Source organism: Zootoca vivipara, chromosome 2 (genome assembly GCF_965207765.1).
Source record: "Zootoca vivipara chromosome 2, rZooViv2.hap1.1, whole genome shotgun sequence".
Classification (NCBI taxonomy): Eukaryota; Metazoa; Chordata; class Lepidosauria; order Squamata; family Lacertidae; genus Zootoca; species Zootoca vivipara.
The window spans coordinates 12244949-12268301 of record NC_142584.1 but is presented as its reverse complement, the minus strand read 5'-3'; the positions used below and the strand labels follow the sequence as shown (position 1 = coordinate 12268301).

The window sequence follows — 23353 nt, the reverse complement described above, 5'->3', positions numbered from 1 at the left end:
TCAGAATGTACTTAAAATGAGAGCGGACAGTGAGCCTGTCCCATAGACAGCTGTTACACCAGGCCTCACTTATGTGGGCTGACCTCAGGTCAAGGTATGTTGCTGGGTGCTCAGCTGTTTTATTCTCTTGGATTTTAAAACTTTGTCCTCCATTCTTCTCTTGGATGCTTATAATTTTGAATACTGTACTTACTGCTTTGTTGCGTCTTGAGCAACATTTATATCCTGAGTGGGATATAAGTGGAAATCGCCAATAAACCGGACAAAACCATACCAAAGGCCCTTGAACCCATCAATCACTCCTGAGCTTCACTTTCCAAGTAATAATTGTGGAAGGAGCTGATATAATGGCAGTATGGATGGCCTTTAGATCATCTGCATGAAGAAGGTGAGTTGAAGCTAAATTACGGTAAGTAAAGGGGTCCATTTAATTCTATTGGCTGCGGTTATGCCTAGGTTTGCATTTGAGATAAATTGAGTTTTTTTAATGGAGGAATTGTTAAGGAGTGGACCTGCGAGTACCATCGTTAAGGATTGCTTTTGATATTGTGACCCACTTCAAACTCCATTACAAACTTATGTGCAAATTGTGAGATTGCAATATAATCTATGGAACTCCCTTCTTAAATTGTGGTGCCCAGAATTGGTCACAGTATTCCAGGAGCCGTCTGACCCGGACACAATAGACTGGTACTATTACTTCCCTTGATCTGGACTCTATACTTCCGTTGATGCAGCCTAAAATAGCCTAGCTATTTGATAGAGCTTCCCTGTGTTGAGTAAGTTCTTGGATCTGTTGGCTTTTGCAGGGCTTTCAAGCCCTTTGAAAATTTGGGGATCTGATGCAGCCCAACTTTGGATCCTTCCGTAATCATTTAGCTCCTCCCAACTCTGTATCCTAAACAGTTAACGTACCTTCTAGGTTCCTGCCTGAACATTTCCTTTGCTTGTCTCCCTTCCATCCTCCTTAATTGGCCATGCTCCCTGCCAAGCCATTGGCAGGATTCCCCCCCCCTCCTTTCCCCCCTTTTTTCTTTTTTTGCTGAGGGAGCCCAGATTGCGGTCTGTCATCTTGATTGATCCCCTCCTTCTCCAGCTCAGGTCAGTATATCAAGTGTTCGCCAAGGGGGGTTTCTGCAAGAAATGGCCTAGTGACGCTGGCTGCCACTTCTGAAGAGCAAGAAGACCTGACGGATCTCCTGAGGGACGAAGAGAGAGGAGAATATACATTGCTTGTCTTGGAGTTCTCTCCAGTAAAAACCCTCGGCATGATTGCTACCCATCAGAACATCACAACCGCTCTGGTGAGTTCTGCCTGTAGGTTCAGCTAGTTTGCCCTGAAGCAGTGTGTTGTGTTGTGTTGTGTTGTGTTGTGTGTTTGTGTGTGTGAGAGAGAGTTGGGTTAGACAGACTTGGGGATTCTTTTGCACTCTTGTTGGCCCCAGTATTGAAACTTGGGAAAGTATTTTTTTTGTAGAAAACCCCAAAACCCGTGGGCCTAATTTAGTTGAAAGCTGATTTCATTTCATGTGCTGTTTTGCACATAGCGCTTTGCGGGTTAGATCCAAATTGTTAACATTAGTTTTGCATAGTAGGTCAGACGTGCTTTCTCCTTCTATATGAGGCTTTTACAGGCGCTAAAAACCTACGCACTTTGGCAGGGGGTGGGATGGAGAAAGAAGGGAAGTGCCTGGCTAAAAACATCCATTATTGGGGAGTTTATTTGATATTTATATTTTTAAAAGCATTCCAAAACGTTTGTCCTGGCTGTATCGAGGTGATTCTATATTGCAGTTCGCAATATGTGATACTGCTATGGATAGGCAGTAGCCAAAGCAAATTAAAAACTGAATGGATGTCTAATATTTCATCTGTTTGGTATTATGAGACCTGTTAGGTGCTCTGCAGAATTGCTGGTGTTTTCCTCACTCATCTATACAGGTATCTCCCTCCCCACCCCTTTCCTTTTTTTCTATTCAAGGCATCATTTAAAGGGGTACATTTAACACTGAGAATTCTAGATAAGGGGCAGCTGCTCTCTCTTTGCTTTGGGAGGGGGGGGCGGACTTAGGATGCTCTCTAGTGAGGAATACTTGAGCAGCTCTGAGGTGATTATACGGTCTGCAGAATGAAGTTATAAGACTAAGATGGTAGAATCCTGGACTACACTGCATCAGGCTGCAGGACGTATCTATGTTTTTGAACGCTTTCCCACCTTTAAATCATCAACAAACTTCTCAACAGGCTATAAACTAGGAAATCGGAGAGAGAGAGGTTTTGCGTAACCCTTTCCATGGTGAGTGAATTTACTACATGTAGGGGCAGCTTACCCAGGTAGGGTGACTGAAGAGTAATTTCATGCACACAAGGCTGACAAGTAACAGTGAAAGAGGAGGAGAATTAGCCCAGGTTATATGGCACAGACACCACTAAATCGTGCCCATGCAATGACTAAAAGTGACCAGTGTGGACCCATGACATCACTGGCTTGAATTTATCTTATTTATTGACCATTTCCCTGACACCTAACTCGTTGTGGCGCTACCACAAATGGAGACTGTCTCGCCAGCGGTATCTGCCCGCCAGTATTAACTGAAGTCCTGCTTCTTATTAGATGTCTTGAGCATATGCAGAGTGTTTCTCTACCGAGGTTCTGTGGGGCAGGGGCAATGAACCAGTTCAGATATGCCATGGGATCCTGCTCTTGGCAGTAGTTGGCAGATGTGATAGAGGCGCCCAGGCTGCTTTGGTTAAATCGCACCCACAACCTGGAGCTGCCCTCGTCCGGTACTTAGATTCTGTCCTGCAGTGGTGGAGAACTTTGTACCCTCCAGCTGTGGCTGGACTGCAGCTTCCATCAGCCCCAAGCAACATTGCCAATAGCCAGGGGTGATGGGGGGGTTGGATGACATCTAGAGGACCACAACATCTGGAGGGCAACGGGTTCATGGTCCCTGCTTTATAGTGAAACCAGCTAACTCTCGGATTTTCCAATACAAGGATGAGGTCAGGAACATCCTTTATAGCAGTTGTGGGGGAACCTGTTGCCTCCAGATGTTGCTGAGCTATAACTCTTATCAGCCCCAGCAGGTATGGCCAATGGCCAGGGGTTATGGAAATTGTAGTTCAGTAACATCTGGAGGGACCCAGGTAGCACTGTGGGTTAAAACACAGAGTCTAAGGCTTGTTGATCAGAAGGTCGGCGGTTCGAATCCCTGCAACGGGGTGAGCTCCCGTTGCTTGGTCCCAGCTCCTGCCCACCTAGCAGTTCGAAAGCACATCAAAGTGCAAGTAGATAAATAGGGACCGCTCCGGCGGGAAGGTAAACGGCGTTTCCGTGTGCTGCTCTGGTTGGCCAGAAGCGGCTTTGTCATGCTGGCCACATGACCCGGAAGCTGTTTGCGGACAAACGCCGGCTCCCTCGGCCTATAGAGCGAGATGAGCGCCGCAACCCCAGAGTTGGACACGACTGGACCTGATGGTCAGGGGCCCTTTTACCTTTAACATCTGGAGGACCAAAAGTTAGTTCCCTACACCTACTTTATAGGAAAAGTTCATTCCTTGATATGCCTTAGACTGGAAACTCAATTGCCCAGGGTGTGACAGGTTTGAATGTGGGGGATTTTAAATGCAACAGCTGCCTGCAAAGTCTCCGTTGTGGAGAACACCAATCACTGCTCTCAAGAGAGCTGTAGCGCCACCATTGCAGCATGGGGAGCCAAACTGTGGCTTCCGAGTCCAAATGTTTCAGGAGCAAAGATGTGCCTTGGGGTGGGCCATGAACCCATCCTGCCGGGCTCTCATCCAAGCTGCTTTGGCAGCTCAATGAAGTGATCTCTTAATTAAGACTGAAAATACCAGCAACGGGAGGAAAAGAACAGAAATGGTGCCAGGCAATTAGTTTAAAAGCCCTGTGGGTTTATAGATCAATAGGAGAGCTAGCCTCTATCAGCCTTTTTTTTTTAATTAGCACCTCCTGGTTTCTATAGGGGAAGCAAAAAGTAATAAATGACCAGCCTAGAATCCTATCCCAGCCCGAGGAACATCTTTGTGAAGAAGAGCAGACTGCCTTAGGCCATACAACCTGTATTCACAGAACTCAGTGGGATTTTATTTTATTTTTATGAAGAGGCATCATGGATATACGGTAGATGCCTTCTCCATTAGGCCACACAGCCACACCTGCCATGATTGCAAACCTGGAGTCTTGCTGCCGAATAAGCATATCAGTGGTGCTGTCTTTTGGAGTCTGTTAGGGGAGGGGCAGTACTTCTGGTGGGGACATGTCATGCTCCCTCTGAGGTAGTTTGTCCATCTTTGGCCCCTCTACCCTGCACTCAGCTCTCACCTGTGGCGCCTAGAAGCTTTCAGCATGCAACATTAGCCACAACCTGGCTTCAGCTAGGAATCCTTTTGACTCCACCGGAGGGAGCAAGGCCAGTTTACTCCATGAATCCAGTTTACACCTAGGAATCTGGTCTTTTTAACTCCACTGGAAGAAGCCAGGCCAGCGTGCTGCTACCCTCCATACCGGTATGTTACTGGACTTCCAAGTTTCTAACGTCATATCAGCCCCAATGGTCTACGATGATGGAGATGGGACTCTTAAAACATCTGAAGGCCACCTTGTTGGTTTGGGCACCATTGTTCATAAGCGTACCATGGTTCATAAGCGTGCCATGGTTTATGCTATCTGGCCATTTCACAATCAATGGTTTTTGGAGCAGGTACAGGGGCTTGCTGATCAGAAGGTCGGCGGTTCGAATCCCTGTGACGGGGTGAGCTCCCGTTGCTTGGTCCCAGCTCCTGCCAACCTAGCAGTTCGAAAGCACGTCAAAGTGCAAGTAGATAAATAGGAACCGCTACAGCGGGAAGGTAAACGGCGTTTCCGTGTGCTGCTCTGGTTTGCCAGAAGCTGCTTTGTCATGCTGGCCACATGACCTGGAAGCTATACGCCGGCTCCCTTGGCCAATAATGCGAGATGAGCGCGCAACCCCAGAGTCGGTCACGACTGGATCTAATGGTCAGGGGTCCTTTTACCTTTACCTTTACGGTCTTATAACTCATGAGAGGAAATAGAAACCCCTCTTCCACTTTGTTTAACTTGGGACAAAGCAAGCTGGTTTGCACTAACCGAGGATCTTTTCTCTCCCGCCTCACGCAGAACATGGGGTTCAGCAGCTCCCCGCCTCGCAACTGGAAGGGAATTGGGATCGCAATGTTGGTAGTGGCGATGCTGGCGTCGGTCATCATTGTGGCTATCCTGATGCTCACTCCAGGTGATGCCAGCAGGGCAAGGTGCTTTAATGGACGGTAGCTTAGTTAGGGTTGCCTTAAGCCCAGATTTTCTTGGACACATCCGGGATTCCAATCACGGAATTAGTGTCTGGGGTGAAATCAGCAAACTTTTTGCAAAAAAAGCTCTGCAACCTTCCCAAAAACGGCATAACTTTTTGTGTCCAGGTTTTTACTTCTTGAAACATGGCAACTCTAAGCATAGTGGAAACTTTTGGCGCATTCCTGGTCCTCCCGGGGTTAAAAAGCATAATCGGGGTATTGTTTTTTTTAAAAAAACGAGAAACATTAAAAGATAAATCAGCTGCCAGCCACCTGTGTATATAATCTGAATAAACTGGTGCAATGCAAGTCGAATTAGGCACTGCAGATCCTTTGCATAATGGGCTATTAGTGCATACTTCATTGAGTATACCCTTTGGTGATAGTAGCTAGAGACTCAGAGGTGTACATAAATGCAGGAGGCAGCTCTCTTTCTGGTGAGCCCAGTTTCCCTTCATTTTACTCTTCCAAGATGCACAGCCCTGCCTCCATGGCAATGCCGATCTCTTTGCTGATTTGCACCCACTCACTCTGCTTTTCTGCTTTGCTGTCTCAAGTGTGTCGGCTATAAAAGTCTGGGAGCCAGGCAGGCAGTGAGCACATTGCTAGGCACCTGTAGCTAAGGTGGCGGAGAAATTCAGATCCGTTCACATTTGAAGGCCAGCCTACCCAATTTGTGCCTTGTGAAATAGTACGCAGACTGAAAGACAGCTGTCCTTCAAAATCTGCGCTTCTCCGAAGTTGGCAAGGCATTTCTCCAGCCCAGTAAATCTGTAATGCATATGGCTAGGGGGATAAAGTGTGCGGCCCATTGGGGCAACCCAGCCAGATTGGCATAAAATAATAATAATTATCTGTGAAAGTTGCATACAGAAGTGCACTATATTAGGGAAAATACAAACATTAGGAAAAATGGGTATATGAGGCAAAATTGCAAAATGTGGAGAACTCAATGGAAGACTGGAAAAATTGGAAACGGAAATGGACAGATTTGACTGTCCCTGCCTCTGCAACATCGTTCCACTTTTGGCCTTCCTCGCATGTTTAATATGCATGCTGAAGCCCTTATAAAAGGCCTCCAGGTCTTGAGGAATTGGTGGCGCTCTTGCTGTTGTTGGCCTCCAGTTCCCATCTGCCCCAGCCAGCGTAGCCCAGCGTTCAGGAATGATGGGAGTTGTAGTCCAACCACACCTGAAGAGCCACAGGTTACATTGCCCAGAACAGGCACACGGTGGAGTGGCACTGCACACTACTAGCCAGCTGTTCACCCTTGTCTTCCCATATCTAGAAGAACCCCCAATTGGCTTCCGCACTCCTCTGACTCTCGATGACCTGGAGAGTGATGATTTCCAACTCCACCAACCCCAGCTACATTGGGTGACAGGTGAGTTGTTTTCCTCTGATGTGTGCTAGAAGGCGGACATGTCAATAAGATGTTCTTATTCGAGCCGATTTGTTTGGGCTAAAGGCTTCCCGGTGGAATTTATTCCACCCTAGTGGTTTTTTTTTTTTTTAGTAATATATTTTATTATATTTTACAAAAAAAGACACCAACAATAAAGAAAAACATTACAATAAAAACAGAAAAAAAGTAAACACATAAACACATAACAAAGAATTACTTGTTTCTAAAATCCTCTCACATTTTCTAAAGGGACCCCCTCGGGCTCCCGACCACTGTGGTTCATTAGCCTATATCCTTTTAGCAAATTATATATCAATTTAATCACCTCATTTTATTCTTATTTTACATCTTTTTCTTAACATGCTCGTCATCTCCACAGTTTAATTCCAACCTACTTCTAATCTTAATATATAACTTTTGCATATTTTTTTTAATACAATTTAAATTCTTTCCATTCTTCTTCTGTCGCTTCTTCCCCCCGGTTGCGGACTCTTCCGGTCATCTCAGCCAGTTCCATAAATTCCATCACCCTAGTGGTTTTACGAGGAGCCAATGTCTTTTATGAACCAACAGTTTGGCCTAAGAAACGCCCCAAACCTCTTCTACGGTTCCATATGGCAGTGGACATTCAATAATATAGGTAACCTGGGGACACGGGCAGGGCTGTAGAGCATCCGCTTTGCATGTCGAAGATCCCAGGTTCAATTCCTGGCAACTTAAAACCCTGCCCAAACCATGGAGAATGTCTGCCAGTCCATGTACACCACTGGTGGGGAATCTATGGACCTCTGAATGTTGTTGGACTGCAGCTCCCAAAATCCTCTGCCAGGGGTTGCAGCCCGGAAACAACTGGAAGCCTATAGGTTCCCCATGTCTGACATAGACAAGATTGAGCTAGACACATCAATGGCCTGATTTAGTATAAGAAAGGCTCTTATGAACGTTTGTGTTCTCTTCTGACCTTCTCCTTGGGGAAACCCTGACAAACTTCACAGGAAGTCCAGCGTCTTCAAAAACAGTTTTGCTAAAGAATTGCAAGATACATATATATTTTTACATGTCAACAAACGCCCTGATCATGACTCCATGACTCAATCCATCCTGAAACGTCGTCACCAGGGATGGAGGTGTATTGAATGAGAAATATGCTGATTGGCTACGCAGGCGCAAGTTGAACCATTTTACGAGGTCAATTTGGCACATCCAGATCCAATGAAAACCTTGCCCTTCAGTCCATGTTCCCGAGTACTTGCAGCCCCTTAGATTATTTAACACATTTCTACAAAAGTTAGGTGCCTCCCGGTGGCAAGAGCCCTTGGTGTTCCAGGCACTCACCCAGGGTCTGTGGTCCCTTTGGGAAATTGAGACATGACGGAGACTGTCATAGCTTTAAGAAATGTGGTTTATTCACCTATTTACACCTTCAGTCTGCATGGAGGGAGTTCAGATCTTACAGCATGGTCATTTCAAGAGGGGTTTGTCTCTCATAGCAGCAGTGCAGCCAGCCTTCAGCCAGCCTGCCCAAGATGGATCCAAGTATTTCTTCTTTCTTCCTTGTTCCCAGAACACCCTGCTAAAAACTCTCTTTTCCTTCACCTCACACCCAGTTACCCTGGCAACTTTCCAAACCCCTAGGGCAGTGGTTCCCAACAGGTGGTCCGGGGACCCCCAGGGGTCCGCGAGCTATGCCAGAGGGGTCCGCAAGATGCTATTAGAATAAAAAATATATTAAATATATTTCGTATGATAACAGATTTTTTGTTTTGGCCGCTTCCTGCATGAGCAGAGTCTAGCGCAAAACCAGAATTAGATAGAGGCAGTAGTTCTGCTGTATGCCGTTAGGTGGCGCTTTACAAACACTACTGTTTTGCAAAGAGGCAGCGCACGCATTCTACTAACACTCACCTCCCCAAGATGCTTTGCGCGCGTCGGCTTCATTTGTGCGCTACTGCGCAGGTACCCTGTCTTCTCCATTCCCCTCCCTCCTCCCTGGCGCACGCTGCCTCTTTGCAAAACTCTTGATTTGGCTCTCACTTTTTAATTTTAGGATTAGGAATTAATGGGGGTCCTTGTCACAATAGCGGCTCGATGAGGGGTCCTCAAGAAAATTTTGTTGGGAACCCCTGCCCTAGGGCAAGGGTGGAGGACAGTCCTCTTACATTGCCAATGCCCCTCAATGGCCCTGTATTGTTTCTTAATGGGCCTAGCTTGACCAGGTCATTTTTTCCCCATAGGCTAGTTCAGGAATTCCTCTACAGCTTGTATTTCTCCCTTCACATCCCAAATAACTAAAAATCCTACCATTTAGAAATTCTTAGGGTTAGAGGGATCCCCCCCTGAAACCTATAACGGTATTTTGCTCGTTTCAGGATCAAATTAGATGCGACGTTATTTTATTTATTTGTATTTATTTTATTTTCCCGCCTTGCCCCACCATAGCACCCAAAGGGGTTCGCAATAGCAGCTGTAGGGAAACCTGAGTAGCTTGGAGACCTTGGAAGCTGGGTGGGGAGGAGAAGTTTCCTTCTCCCTGTTGCAGTCTCGAAACAAATATCCTCTCTGAAGCTGCTGTTCGTATTTCAAGGGAAGTGCCCTTTGGCACCGGTGGGAGTTTCCCCTCAACTGCAAAAAACACCTTCAGAGATTTAATAAGAATTAAACTTCTCTTTACCACCCGCCACTTTTGAGGCTGCTCTGGCCTGACTGCTGCTTACAAAAAAAACCTATGTAGTTTAGTCCTCAGATACCACATCAACACTTCTTTTTAAATGTTCTAAAAGTCTGGATTCAACATCTAGCTTTGGAAAAGGGGTTGAAACCTAGTGGATGAAGCAAAGGTGAATTCTGCAATGGGAGGGCTTCTTGGAAGGGGAAGTTTGACTAGAGTTGGTCTGGAAAGCAAACCACCTAGTTTCTTTTATTTTCTCACCCGCAGGCAGTTTCCTTCCCTTTCCCGTGCTTCTGTAGAAGAAGCCAACTTCTGTGTATTACATTTATCACTATTTTTGCATTTGTTAGTTGTTCTATACACACACAAAAGAACCCTCTCAAAGTATATAATGAGTGTGGCGTGTAAGTAGCCAGTGTCAGAAACCCACTGCTGGTTGAGAAGTTAATTTGGGCAACCTTCTTGCTTGCTTTTTCTTTGCCCAGATGATGAGTTGGTGGAGCTAAGCGACACAGGGACCATGATGAAGTGGCACATTGGCCAAAAGAACAGCACCCTCTTGGTGGAGGACAGAGATCTGGTAAGAACAGTGGCTTGCAATCCACTGCTGATTACAGAAGCTTGGGAGAAACTTTAAGATCCTTTGGAGCCAAACTATGGGTTGTATCCAATGTAGCACTAAGTTAAAGTCATTTAGCGGAATCCTTTTTTTCTGCCGGTGGAATGTTTTGTGTCAGTGGAAGCAGGTTGCTGGTAATTTTCTTGCACAATAGATTGTGCAGTCTGTTGCACTGTGAGTTCCCCCTAGTACCCCTGTTGCGTTGGGTTCCTCTTTGCTCAACTCATCCACTCGCACAAAAGACCTTGTACTAGCAAACAGAGAAGGCTGGATGTGTCATGAGACAAAGGTTCTTAAGAGCAGAAGCAGTAAGGCAAGGCCTACACAATGATTCAAGCCTAAGCCTGCTAACTGTTAACTGCTAACAGCAAACTGCCAAGTCACTGTGACATTCTCCCTATAAAAAGTAGCCAGCCTCTCTATGGTGCTTAGTGAGAGGGCTGTATGGATTGTGTATGGAGTGGTCTGTGGAATAGTGCTGTTGTTGCTATGTAAAGCTAAGGCAGACAGAGTGGCTCCAGGGCTCTAGTAAATCACTAACTAAGACTGTGCCTCTGTGAAGAGTTGTTGGGAGTTGGGCCCCATCAACATCTGAAGGGCTCCTACACCACCCTTGGTGTTAGACCAGAGTTTCTCAAACTTGGGTCTCCAGCTGTTGTTAGACTACAACTCCCATCATCCCTAGCTAGCAGGACCAGTGGTCAGGGATGATGGGAATTGTAGTCCAAAAACAGCTGGAGACCCAATACCAAGAGATGCAGACAATACCAAGCTAGATGGACCAATGAGGTGACTAAGTTTAAGGCAGCTTCCTATGTTGCCACAGCAGACCAGACTCCCGGTCTTTAGCCTGCTTGTTCTCAGCTTAGGTTGCTCACCTGTTATTGGGCTCTGAGCACCTGGCAGGCTTCAATATGAAGAAGAAAATAAGCTTGGCCTCAATAATAGCTGCAGTTACATTACATTAACAACCCCATTCTTCTTTCATCCCCTCTTTCCTTGCCCTTCCACAGCATTTCTTGAAAGCCTCCCACTTCCAAGTGTCACCGGATTTGCAGTTCCTGCTTTTGGCTTGCGATGTGCAGCAGGTAAGGGCCCAAAGTGCTTGCAGGCTGGTTAATTCCTCTACCCAATGCATTAAAAAAAAACGGCAAAACGTTCAAACATCTGAGGTGCTGGAATCGATCCACCCACCACCTGCCCCAGAAACGGTCAAGGTTTATCACTAACAGAATCTTGAACAGGCCAGTTGGTGTTGAAATTGGCCGCCTTTCCCTGTTCCCATCTTGGATAATTATAAACCATACAAATGTGCAAAAGTGCGGAGTCACCGTTCTCCATGCCAGCCATGGAAAATTAATCTTGCTTCTCTATCCATTCCTGCTAATACACCAAAATCTTCTAATTGGGGCTGTAGTCTATCTCATAGGTGGGGAACCTCTGGTCTGTGGGCTTGATTTGGCCCACCGGGTCTCCCCAGTGGACTGTGTGACCATTGTTGGCCAAGCCACATCTACATGCCCCACCCGTGACATTATATAGGATGCCCAGTGTGGGGCTGGTAAAGATGCAGCTGGGCTATAGGGCTGTTTGAGCAGCCATCAGTTTGTTGGTGGCTAGAATGAACTCCTGGAAAGGCACCAGTAAGAGGGGCTAAGCCAAGAACGACATCTCTGGGAGCTGTGAGAAAGGGAGGGTAAAGCCAGAAGCCTATGAACTTGCCAGAAGCCTATGAACTACTAAGTATAGCAGGACTGGCAGCTACAAAACCCAGGAGCTTCCAAATTTAATGCAGCAGCAGAAGTGCTAGATCAATATTTTGCAAAAGCACCTTGCAGGTACCCAAATTCAGGGTTTGCATAGACCAGGCACGTCCAACAGGTAGATCGTGATCTACCGGTAGATCACTGGATGCCTGTGGTAGATCAATGGTAGATCACTGGCTCCTCCCAAAGAAGCTCAACAACTTTGGCTCCCCTAAGAAAAGCTCAATTTTTTTGCCCTGCACCCCCCCCCAATGGCGCTCTCCATCTCCCTAAAAAAAAAGCTTAAGAACAACATTGATCTGAATGCCTTAAAAAAGGGCCTCCCTCCTCCCTCCAAAAGCTCAACAACTTTGACCTGAACCCCCCAAAAAGGGGTAGATCACTGCCAGTTTTTAACTCTGTAAGTAGATCGTAGTCTCTTGAGAGTTGGCCACCCCTGGCATAGACCATAGCTCAACTCTTTGCTAGCCACTCCAGTATCCCTGCCCAGAAAACTCCATGGACAAAGAAAACAGGCATCCCATCCCATGGCAATTTGATTATAAGTGAAAATCACGCCTCTCCTCGGATTTCCAGTCCACAAGTGTCATCTGAGTGCATCTGTGACCACACGTCTAAGGTAAAGGACCCCTGGATGGTTAAGTCCAGTCAAAGGCAACTATGTGGTTGCGGCGCTCATGTTGCTTTCAGGCCGAGGGAGCCAGCATTTGTCCACAGGCAGCTTTCCAAGTCATGTGGCTAGCATGACAAAACCGCTTCTGGCGCAACGGAAACCAGAGTGCATGGAAACGCCGTTTACCTTCCCACCACAGCAGTACCTACCGTATTTATGTACTTGCACTGGTGTGCTTTCAAAGTGCTAGGTTGGCAGAAGCTGGGACAGAGCAACGGGAGTTCACCCCATCGCGGGGATTCAAACCGCCGACCTTCTGATGGGCAAGCCTAAGCGGCTCAGTGGTTTAGACGCCACCCATATCCCTGCTGATGTCGGACCTAAAAGGCATCAAGGTCTTCCACGGTATCGAGAAGTGGAGCCAAGGTCACATCTGCACCATACATTTTAAAGCACACAGCTTGCCTCAAAGAATCCTGAGAGTTGTAGTTCTTTAAGGGTGCTGGGAGGAATTGTAACTCCGCAAGGGGTAAGCGGAGGTTCCCAGAATTCTTTGTAGGAAGCCGTCAGTTCTAAATGTGCTTTAAGTGTATGTTGTGGATGTGACCCAATATCAGCTTGGTTAGGTGAAGGCAAAAAAGAAAAAAAAAGGCCTGGTAGAGTAAATGGAAACGATTCCTTTCGCTCCAAAGGGTCTTAGAGCCAACATGGTGTGGTAGACTGGAGAGTGCTGGATTTTGTTGGATCACTCGAGCTCCAAAGCCATCTAGATTTGGGCAAAACTTGTCCATCACTTCTTCCCTTATGATTGCCAGGCAAGTCCAGCCAACCACCATGGGTATCCTTAGTAGAAGTAGCTGTAGAAAAAGGGAGGGTTGATGTCCCAGGAAGCGCCTACTGTTCCACACTAACATCAATTTTCTTTTATTTCCTGCTGGTCTGTAGGTTTTCCGCTACTCTTTCACAGCTCGCTACTTGATCTATAACCTGGGCACCAGGTAAGAACTGGACCCACACCATAGGACGAAATTATTCACATAGAACGAGGTCTTTATTTGCTGTATCGTTATTTGCATCTATTCCATCACGTATGCCCCTCTTCTATATCTTAAAGGGGTCCACAAACTTTGGGCCTTGGGTCACAATTATTATCCTACTGCTGTGGATTGGCAGAGCAGCTTTCAGCATAAACACACATATTCTTCATTCTGACACCCTTTACATTTAAAAACAACGACACGGTTGTTTGTAATACTTTGTGGGCTTAGTAATTATGTAATTGGTTATGCTTGTTAAAAGAACATTTAAATAAAGTGATCTTTTTTATTTTTATTTTAAAAACACCCTTCCTGCTTTCCCACTGGCTGACATCCAGTTTGCCATTACGAAATCTCTCAATAGGCATTACGGTCTATGCATAGGGATTAATGTGAAATCCATTAGCAGATTACAGTGCTCAGCGATCACATACTTAGGGTTTTTCACTCAATGAACACACAGCTGAGTTCCCAGCATGTACTGTGTGTGGAAAGCTAAACCCACATTTTGTCACATCTTGTAATCCTACACTCAGGTTTCACATTAATTCTTACCCAGAAGTTCTCGCTGCACTGGAGTCTTGTAACTTGTGAAATATATTCCTAAATTTACACAGACACCTCCGGCCTTTCCTCATTGGGTTAGTCCTCCAGATCTCTAATTAAACAAGGCTGCGTCATTGATTGTTCAGCACCAAACATTTCTGCTCCGGTTCATTGTTCCCAACCCCATGGTTTCAGCACTGGTTGGTTGACTTTCACTTTACTTCATATTTATGTCCTTAAGTCTAGATTATTTTTTGTAATAATGAATATATTCAAGGACGAGGGAAGCTGCGGGGTCCCTAGATTACACTCACTGTTAGCCGTGCTGGGTGGGGTTGTAGAACAGCTGTCGAACCTCAGTTTCCTTGTCACTACTTTATTAACGCAGGGTGCAGGTGGCGCTGTGGGTTAAACCACTGAACCCTAGGGCTTGCCAATCAGAAGGTTGGCGGTTCGAATCTCCGTGACAGGGCGAGCTCCCATTGCTCGGTCCCAGCTCCTGCCAACCTAGCAGTTCGAAAGCACATCAGAGTGCAAGTAGATAAATAGGTACCGCTGCAGTGGGAAGGTAAACAGCATTTCCGTGTGCTGCTCTGGTTCACCAGAAGTGGCTTTGTCATGCTGGCCACATGGAAGCTGTACGCCGGCTGCCTCGGCCAATAACGTGCGATGAGCGCCGCAACCCCAGAGTCGGTCACGACTGGACCTAATGGTCAGGGGTCCCTTTACCTTTACTTTATTAAAAGCACACACCATAAAATGAAAAATTTGAAGCTGTTGGTTACAATTATAAAGTATCTATGCCGGTATATGTTAGGTTATTTTTGCAAAATTCCCTTCTAGCCGTGGAGAGGAACTAATAGATTAATCCCTTGTTTAGTCTCTCTTACTCCACCCCCAAATTACACATAGTCTTGCTAACAGTGGACCGGGCATTAGCATAAGAGGCCCTACTGCACTCTTTCAGCCTGCCGCACTTCCCAAATAATTCTCCTGCAGGAAAGTGGTCTCATGTTTCCTTTTCCAGGGAGACCAGCAACCTCGATGTGCCCAAGGCAGACACTGCATATCTGCAATATGCAGCCTGGGGAGCCAAGGATAACCAGCTGGTAAGTACCTATTCAATTTATTTACATTTTCATAAATTCAGGGCCAGCTCTACCATTAGGTTGAGTGAGGCTGCCACCTCAGGTGGGTGGTGCTGGGGGCACTGATTGCTTTTCCCCACTCTAACCATCCCCGTTCTTTCCTCTCTCTCTTTTTGGCATAATTTTTTATTTGATTTTACAAATACAAATTTATAACAATTTTTTTTGCAAAACCATATAAAGAGATTTCTCTGAATTTCCGGACTTCCCCCCATCCCCTCCATGGGTCTTTATGTCAACATTTCCAACTGCATATCAATCCGTTATCCACATTTTTTGTCCATCTGAATTATCCATAGTCTTTGTTACCTTACAAGTGAGGTTAAAATCCTACTAATATTTTCATCTGCTTGCAATGGTCTCCTAAGCACATTATAATTTTTTTCCCATTTTTTTTAATGTTCTTGTCCTCTTGGTTCCTGAGCTTTCCATTTTGTTTTGCCCAGGCACCCCCAAACTTGGCCCTCCAGATGTTTTGGGACTACAATGCCCATCATCCCTGACCACTGGTCCTGTTAGCTAGGGATGATGAGAGTTGTAGTCCCAAAACATCTGGAGGGCCAAGTTTGGGGGTGCCTGGTTTTGCCATTTCAGCATAGTCCATCAACTTGTTTTGCCAGTCTTCCCTGGTTGGGATTGTTTCTTCTTTCTTTCTCTGCACTAGTAACATCTGTGCGGTTGTTGTTGCATACATAAAAAGTCTTTTCTGGTCCTTTGGGACCCATCCCCATTCTTTCCTGAGCCAGTGCCTCCAGAGGCAGTGGTACTTCCTGGTGGCTGGCCTTGGCTGTCTTGCCGAGTTGCCTTCTCCCAATGTGTCACAGACAGCAGCATTGGAGGAGGTGCCGGCAAGCAGAGAGGCAACCAGTTCAGGCCTTGTGCTCCAGCAGGCATTGTTGCCGTGCTCACATGGTGTTGGTGCAGCTGCAATAGAGCATCTGAGTTTGCACCAAGCAGAGATGAGCGTGTGGAGTTGAAGCGCTGGAGAGCAGAACTGTGTCGGCTCCACACTCAGTGGATGGAGGGTGCTGTCCCTTCAGTACCAGGAAGAGCCAAGGGCCAGGCTGGTTGGCTTCTGTATGGATAATGGGGCACAGATAATGGACAATGCAGAGCTGTCTTGCCCACCAAATTAATTCATTACCTGAAAAGCAAGTTGCTATAATAATAATAATAATAATAATAATAATAATAATAATAATAATAATAATAATAATTTATTTATACCCCGCCCATCTGGCTGGGTTCCAACAAAATATTAAAATACAGAAATCCATCAAACATTAAAAGCTTCCCTAAACAGGGCTGCCTTGAGATGCCTTCTAAAGGTCTGGTAGTTGTTGTTCTCTTTGACCTCTGGTGGGAGGGCATTCCACAGGGTGGGTGCCACTACCGAGAAGGCCCTCTGCCTGGTTCCCTGTAACTTGGCTTCTCGTAGTGAGGGAACCGCCAGAAGGCCCTCGGCGCTGGACCTCAGTGTCCGGGCAGAACGATGGGGGAAGAGACGCTCCTTCAGGTATACTGGACCGAGGCCGTTTAGGGCTTTAAAGGTCAGTACCAACACTTTGAATTGTGCTCAGAAACGTACCACAAATTGACCACAAATTTGTGTTATTCAGCCAGCAGCCCCACTTTATTTTTCTTTTTATAATTTTTTATTGACAAAGTAATAATAAAAAATAAATAAGAATAAAGATGTGCACCCCACCACCAAGACCATTCCATTGCAACTATTCAGCCTCCCAAAATTTCAACGCCTCTTGCAATGGTTTGACCCCTTTCTGTTTTAACTGTACAAATTCTACAAACACCCTCCATATCTCCTCAAAATCATTTCTCCTGCATATTCCCCATCTTACCTTAATGGCAGGTGTTAATTTATCATTAATAGCTGTATCCCACACCTCTTTATACCATCCTTCCATTTTATATTCTGCTTGCCCCTTCCACTTCCTAGCTATAATAATTCGTGCAGCTGCCAATAAATCTGCAAGCAAGTCCTTCGTAGCCTGCTGAACCTTCCACCCCACCGTAAATTGATGATAATGCTACCTCTGGACTTTCGGTCAGCTTCAGCCCAGTGATTTCTGTTATCACCTTAAACACCCTTTGCCCAATAAATTGTACATACCGTATTTACACCCCCACCACAGGTGAACATAATTCCCTGTTTCCTGGGATCCCCTCCAACATAACACTGAATATTCCTTGTTTATTTGATTTAATCTGACAGATTAAATCAACCCTATTTTATACTAATGGATTAGCAGGACTTTTTCAGTTTTCCCGTTTCCTTCCCACCCCAATCCCTGGCAAGGTTTGTCCAACGTTGGTAGTTTTCTCACTGTTGATTGCATAGGTGACAACCAAGAACAACACAGGGCAGCCTGTGACTTGATTTCCATCCTCAGTAGTTTGAGTTAGAGCTTTGTGAGCATGGCTGCAGCAGCAGCAGCAGCAAAAACAACAGTTGATCCCTGTTGGTAAGACTTAGAGAAGGGGTTCCTAGTGGATCGCGGCAGCATAAGCCAGCATTTTGCCTGTGAAGTTGCTCTGTGGCTCCCCAACCTATTTAGTTAAGGTTCGCCTCCCCAGAAAGCTGACTTTAGGAAGGAAGAACTCAGCTGACTTGGGGAGGGAGGTGACAGATTGAAAATACAGCAGGGCTGGCTTAACATGTTTTGAAGTAAAGGAGGGAATATGCCTTGCTGTCTGAACTGGGAAGCCCCCAATTCTATACAAACTTACTGACTCAATCAGGGGATCATCAACACAAAAAGTATCTAAAGAATGGAGTGTTTACAAAAAAATATCTTAAAAATTACTATCCTAATAATTCCATATTAGCAGATATAGAATAACGTCTGAAAAACATAAAAGTGAGATCAGGAGGAATCAGGAGAAGAAAGGAAGAAATTCATAATGCAGGCCCAAGGAGCATAAAGAATTTGCTATTGTATAATAAGAAGGACGGGAAGTATCTAAGAGGGAAGAAATAGGATGAAATATAAGGATGGTATACTGTTCACATTGCGAAGAAGAATTTATGTTGGATTGTGTATTTTGTTATTCACATATTTTCTGCATATGATTTAATGAGAGGAAAGCTTATGTTGTGTTTATGACATATATATGTTATGTATGCAATATTTTAAATAATAAAGTATTATTTTTTTAAAAAAAGAAAGAAAGAAAATACAGCAGGGCTGGCTTAACATGTTTTGAAGTAAAGGGGGGAATATGCCTTGCTGTCTGAATTGGGAAGCCCCCAATTCTATACAAATTTGTATAGAATCTTTTCTTGTTGTTTAGTCGTGTCCGACTCTTTGTGACCCTATACTTCCTGTTAGTGTAGAATCTAAAATTACCTAATTGTATCGCCGGTAAAATCACCTAATTGCATCCCTGGTAGCGATAATAGAACCAGAAGTTTCAGACGAGCTGATCCGGTCATCTTACTGATTTATTCCCTTCCCAGGTGTTCATCCTGGATAACGACATTTATTATCAGCCTGGGGTCTCCAGCCGGGCCAAGCGCATCACCACATCTGGACGCCAAGCAGTTGTCTTCAATGGGATTGCTGACTGGCTATATGAAGGTGAAGAAGCCTGAGTAGGTCAAGGCCCTATGAACACAGTCAGGAGTCCTGGGGCAGCAGTCTTCTAGGGGGTGGCGTCGCGCCCCACCCTCTTTGCGGTGCCAAAATAACCCAGCAGAATGCTTTCACACCTGTGATTTTAAAAGTCTTTCCTTTACCTTTGAGGGTTTTCTTTACAATCAAGCAGTGTACAAATTTTACGAAATAAACAAAAAATAGTTCCTCACAATTCCCCTCTGAGTTCATGCAGTGGTGATTAATGGCCGTTTAGGAGCAAGCTGCACTTTCTCCTGTCTTTTAAGAACTTTGCAAAACATCGATAAAGGCTTAGCTCAGTTTAATTAAAGTTAAATGAAGCACTCTGAAGTGCAGTGAAGTGCATTGGCCCGTTGTGTCTTGTATGGCCTGCAGGGGGAGCTATTTCTTTATTTAACCTTTCCAGAAATAAACATGCTGCTTTCGGGGATGACATTTGGTAGAACCGTTCAGAGTGATCTGCCTGTTGAGGCCTGAAAATTATGAGTGAATGAGGGGGGGGAGGGGTCTGAACAAGTAATCTAGGTGAAAGTAACAGAGAAGCGGATGTTTTCTGAGACAAAGAGTGCCCCTTTGTGCATTCTGTGTGCATTCTGCATATCTCACGAGGAGAGGCAGGTGGGCTACAGCAAACATGGTTTACAACTTGATACTCATATCTGATATCCCCCCCCCTTGCTTCCAAGAGGAGATCCTGCAGACTGCCAGCGCTCACTGGTGTTCACCTGATAGCATGTGGCTAGCCTATCTTTCCATCAACAATTCCCTGGTGCCAAAGATGGAGCTGCCCCAGTTTCTTGGAGGAAAATACCCTGCCAGCCAACACTATCCCTATCCTAAGGTGGGTCCCACTTCTATCCTCCCTTGCTAGGGGTGGACCAGAGGGAGGCCAGCAGTCACAAGGGTGTTTGGGTGACCTTAGAGCAGGCATCCCCAAACTGCGGCCCTCCAGATGTTTTGGCCTACAACTCCCATGATCCCTAGCTAACAGGACCAGTGGTCGGGGAAGATGGGAATTATAGTCCAAAACATCTGGAGGGCCAAAGTTTGGGGATGCCTGCCTTAGAGGAACCAAGCAACCTGCATGTTTTTTGCTGGTCTAACTTTGCACATTTATCCTCTCATCACGGGTGCGAGGGTAGCCTTTGGGCCTCCCGATTTTGTTGAACTACAACTCCCATCAGCCCCAGCAAACCTGGCCAGTGGCCGGGGATGATGAGGGTTGTAGTTCAGTAAAATCTGGAGGGCCAACGGTTCCCCACACCTGTCTTACACACCTGTCCAACATTTCTCTGATGAAAATAGGGACATCCTAAGGAAAAGCGGGACATTCCAGGATCAAATCAGAAACCAGGATGGCTTCTGTAAATTCTGGGAAATGGGGACACTTGGAGGGTCTGGGGTTAAGGGTTTGCAGAGTCAGGTGTAGACTCTAGGCACCTCAAAGCAAGCAATGAGGAAACTGTGGTCCAAATTATGTTGCTAAACTACAACTCCCATTATCCCTAGCCATTAGCCATCCTAGCTAGTGCTCATGGGAGCTGTAGTCCAACAACATCTGGAGGGCCACAGGTTCCCCATTCCTATGGAATATGGTTTGCTTATACGTACCACCAGCCTGGCTATTAGTGCATGAATGCTTATGACTGGGGACAGCTCACATTCCCTGCTGTTGCATGTTCTCTTCCCACCCTGACTTGTTCACCTGTTTTGTTCCCTGCCCTCTCCCTCTTCTCTTCTCTTCTCTTCTCAGGCCGGACAGCCCATCCCTTCAGTACAACTCTTTGTGGTGAACCTATCTGGAGTGCTTCACCTGCTGGAGCTCCTACCTCCGGAATCCTTCCAGGGCAGGTGAAGGGGAAGGGAGGGTCGGTGTTGCCTGGTGGAATTTTGTTCCCCTTTATCCAAGCAGCTGCAAGTTCAGGAAGTGTTTTCTTTGAGCCGTGTGGCTACACTTCTGATCCAAATTCGTTCTCCTTATACCCAGTGCTTTTTTTTCTTTTTAAAAAAGAAAAAATTAGGGGTACTTTCATTTTGACTCAAGAAAATCACCATTTTATAGTTCAAATCAGGAAAAATAAATATAGTAAATGGACAAAAGTACAGTGGAACCTCGGTTTACGAACACCTCGGTTTACGAATTTTCGATTTACGAACGCCACGGACCCATCTGGAACGGATTAATTCACTTTCCATTACTTTCAATGGGAAAGTTCGCTTCAGTTTATGAACGCTTCAGTTTATGAACAGACTTCAGGAACCAATTGTGTTCATAAACCGAGGTACCACTGTATCAAAGATTCACAAAATGTTTAGGGGTATGTGTACCCCCAGAAAAAAAGCACTGCTTATGTCTGTAAAAAATTGCTGCTGCTATTGTTGCTGCTGTTATTACTAGTGTCATCACCATGCTCTGTTGACCTCCCACCTGGACTACTGTAATATGCTGTATATGGGGCTGCCCTTGAAGGGTGATGTAAAAATTTGGGTTTTGCTTTTGCTCCCCAACTCCCCAAGGGAATCTGAGTCCCCTAAGTCCATGACTGGTCAGAGAAAAATGAATGGAGGCAGGATCCAGTGGAAAACAAGGCTGATATTTATTATATTTATTATTTCTGTTGCAACAGAGTTCCCCGCCCCCCTTCCAAGGAGGGAGAGGCCCTGAACAAAAGTGTGCAGGAACCTTTAAAGACTTTGACATTACCCTTAGCAAAAGACCACCCCCATTTATCAGGCATACATCACAGGAGGCGGTCTACGGCAGAAATCCTGTCTGCCAGGATACCTACAATGGTCACTGATTGCTTTCCCTGGGCAGCCTGGCCACTCTTTTGCGATGGTTAGTACTTTAGTTCCTGAATCCAGGTCACAGGCTCACCCTATTCATACTTAAACACACCCTTAAGACCCTTAAGACACCCTCACTCATCACCCGCAGGAAGGAGGAGAACCCAGAACAATGGTGTGCAAGCCCTTATATAAACTTTGAAATTGCCCACCCTGTAGCCCAAGGGTAAAGGTAAAGGGACCCCTGACCATTAGGTCCAGTCGTGACCGACTCTGGGGTTGCGCGCTCATCTCGCATTATTGGCCGAGGGAGCCGGCGTATAGCTTCCAGGTCATGTGGCCAGCATGACAAAGCCGCTTCTGGCAAACCAGAGCAGCACACGGAAACGCCGTTTACCTTCCCGCTGTAGCGGTTCCTATTTATCTACTTGCATTTTGACATGCTTTCGAACTGCTAGGTTGGCAGGAGCTGGGACCAAGCAACGGGAGCTCACCCCGTCACAGGGATTCGAACCGCTGACCTTCTGGTCAGCAAGCCCTAGGCTCAGTGGTTTAACCACAGCGCCACCTGGGTCCCTATGTGATGGTTAATACGGTACTTTAATTCCTGAATCCAGGTCACAGCCTCACCCTATTAATACACAAATACGCCCTTTAAGACAGGATTTGTAAGCAAAAAGACAATGGGAAGGCTTTCCCCATTTGCCTCCCTTACTGCAGAGGAATATTTGAGGTCATTGGGAGAGTCAGAATGGCTTCAGGATTGCTCTCCCGTACTATTTCAGGCACATGGTTTATATATTTAGATATGTGTGCATTTATGAATATTCTATATTTGAGACCTTAGAATTCTTACAACAAGGGCAACAGGTTTCCCACTCCTGCTTTAATGTATAGCGTCCAACATGGCAGAACATGCAAAGTGCAGCCATTGCTGTTTTCCCTCTGCAACCAAATTCTTTGACATCTCTCTGTGCCGGTCAGTTCAGAAGGGCAAAAATGCAAAGAAAGGGGCCTGGATATGCTGGTTGGCTAATGAATCAGTGAACCTTTTGCCAAATGACCCCCGAGGGAGCCAAGACTGTTTAGTTTCCTCCCCCCTCCCCAGCATGCTGGTTTCACTACTGCTCTCTTTCCAGGGAATATTACATCACCATGGTAAAATGGGTGGGACACTCCCGGTTGGCTGTGCGATGGTTAAATAGGCCGCAGAACATGTCTGTGCTGAGTCTGTGTGAAGCTGCCACAGGGGCCTGCACTGAGGTGAGCTCCATTACTGCAGTATTATAATACACACGTATTATTTCGTTATGACATTCCTCTATCCCACTTTTCCTCCAAGGTGCCCAAAGTGGCGGGCACCTGATTCTCCCCCACCTCACAACAACCCTGTGAGGTAGGTTAGGCTAAGACAGGCATCCCCAAACTCGGCCCTCCAGATGTTTTGGGACTACAACTACCATCATCCCTAGCTAACAGGACCAGTGGTCAGAGATGATGGGAACTGTAGTCCCAAAACATCTGGAGGGCCGGGTTTGGGGGTGCCTGTGCTAAGAGCTGGTAACTGGCCCCAGTGAGCTTGATGGCAGAATTGGGGGTTTGACACCTGGTCTTCCAGGTCGTGGTATTTAACAACTATACCAAAATTGTCTCTCATGTACAGTACTTCTGTGTGTGAGAGAACTGGGTTTCTATATATGGAGCAGGAGGAGGACAACGACCCCATCTTTAGAAAGCTTTTTCAAAATCCACCTTTTAAATGCATCTTTTCATGAAAGGGGTGTTAGAGGGT

The 23353-nt window shown here is 45.9% G+C and overlaps 1 protein-coding gene across 13 annotated transcripts in view; it reads left to right on the top strand.

Annotated features, from left to right (window-relative positions):
* Positions 1-1132: 1132 nt before the first annotated feature.
* The window catches only part of LOC118079527 (inactive dipeptidyl peptidase 10-like), a 43182-nt gene continuing 20961 nt past the window's right edge, over positions 1133-23353 (top strand). For 8 of the 13 annotated variants that reach the window (XR_015948364.1, XR_009557223.2, XM_035103756.3 and 5 more), the window contains exons 1-10: positions 4940-5279; positions 6626-6721; positions 9896-9990; positions 11043-11117; positions 13354-13406; positions 15019-15100; positions 18618-18738; positions 19461-19615; positions 20528-20625; positions 22701-22824. Coding sequence is in view for 11 of the 13 variants with exons in the window: in XM_035103756.3 (XP_034959647.3) it covers positions 5066-5279; positions 6626-6721; positions 9896-9990; positions 11043-11117; positions 13354-13406; positions 15019-15100; positions 18618-18738; positions 19461-19615; positions 20528-20625; positions 22701-22824 (1113 nt within the window). In the remaining 2 variants the exon portion in view is untranslated. Of the gene's footprint in view, positions 1305-4422; positions 4534-4939; positions 5280-6625; positions 6722-9895; positions 9991-11042; positions 11118-13353; positions 13407-15018; positions 15101-18617; positions 18739-19460; positions 19616-20527; positions 20626-22700; positions 22825-23353 lie in introns of those variants that run through there. The other 5 variants (XM_088662917.1, XM_088662919.1, XM_088662915.1 and 2 more) reach the window with 4 other exon arrangements.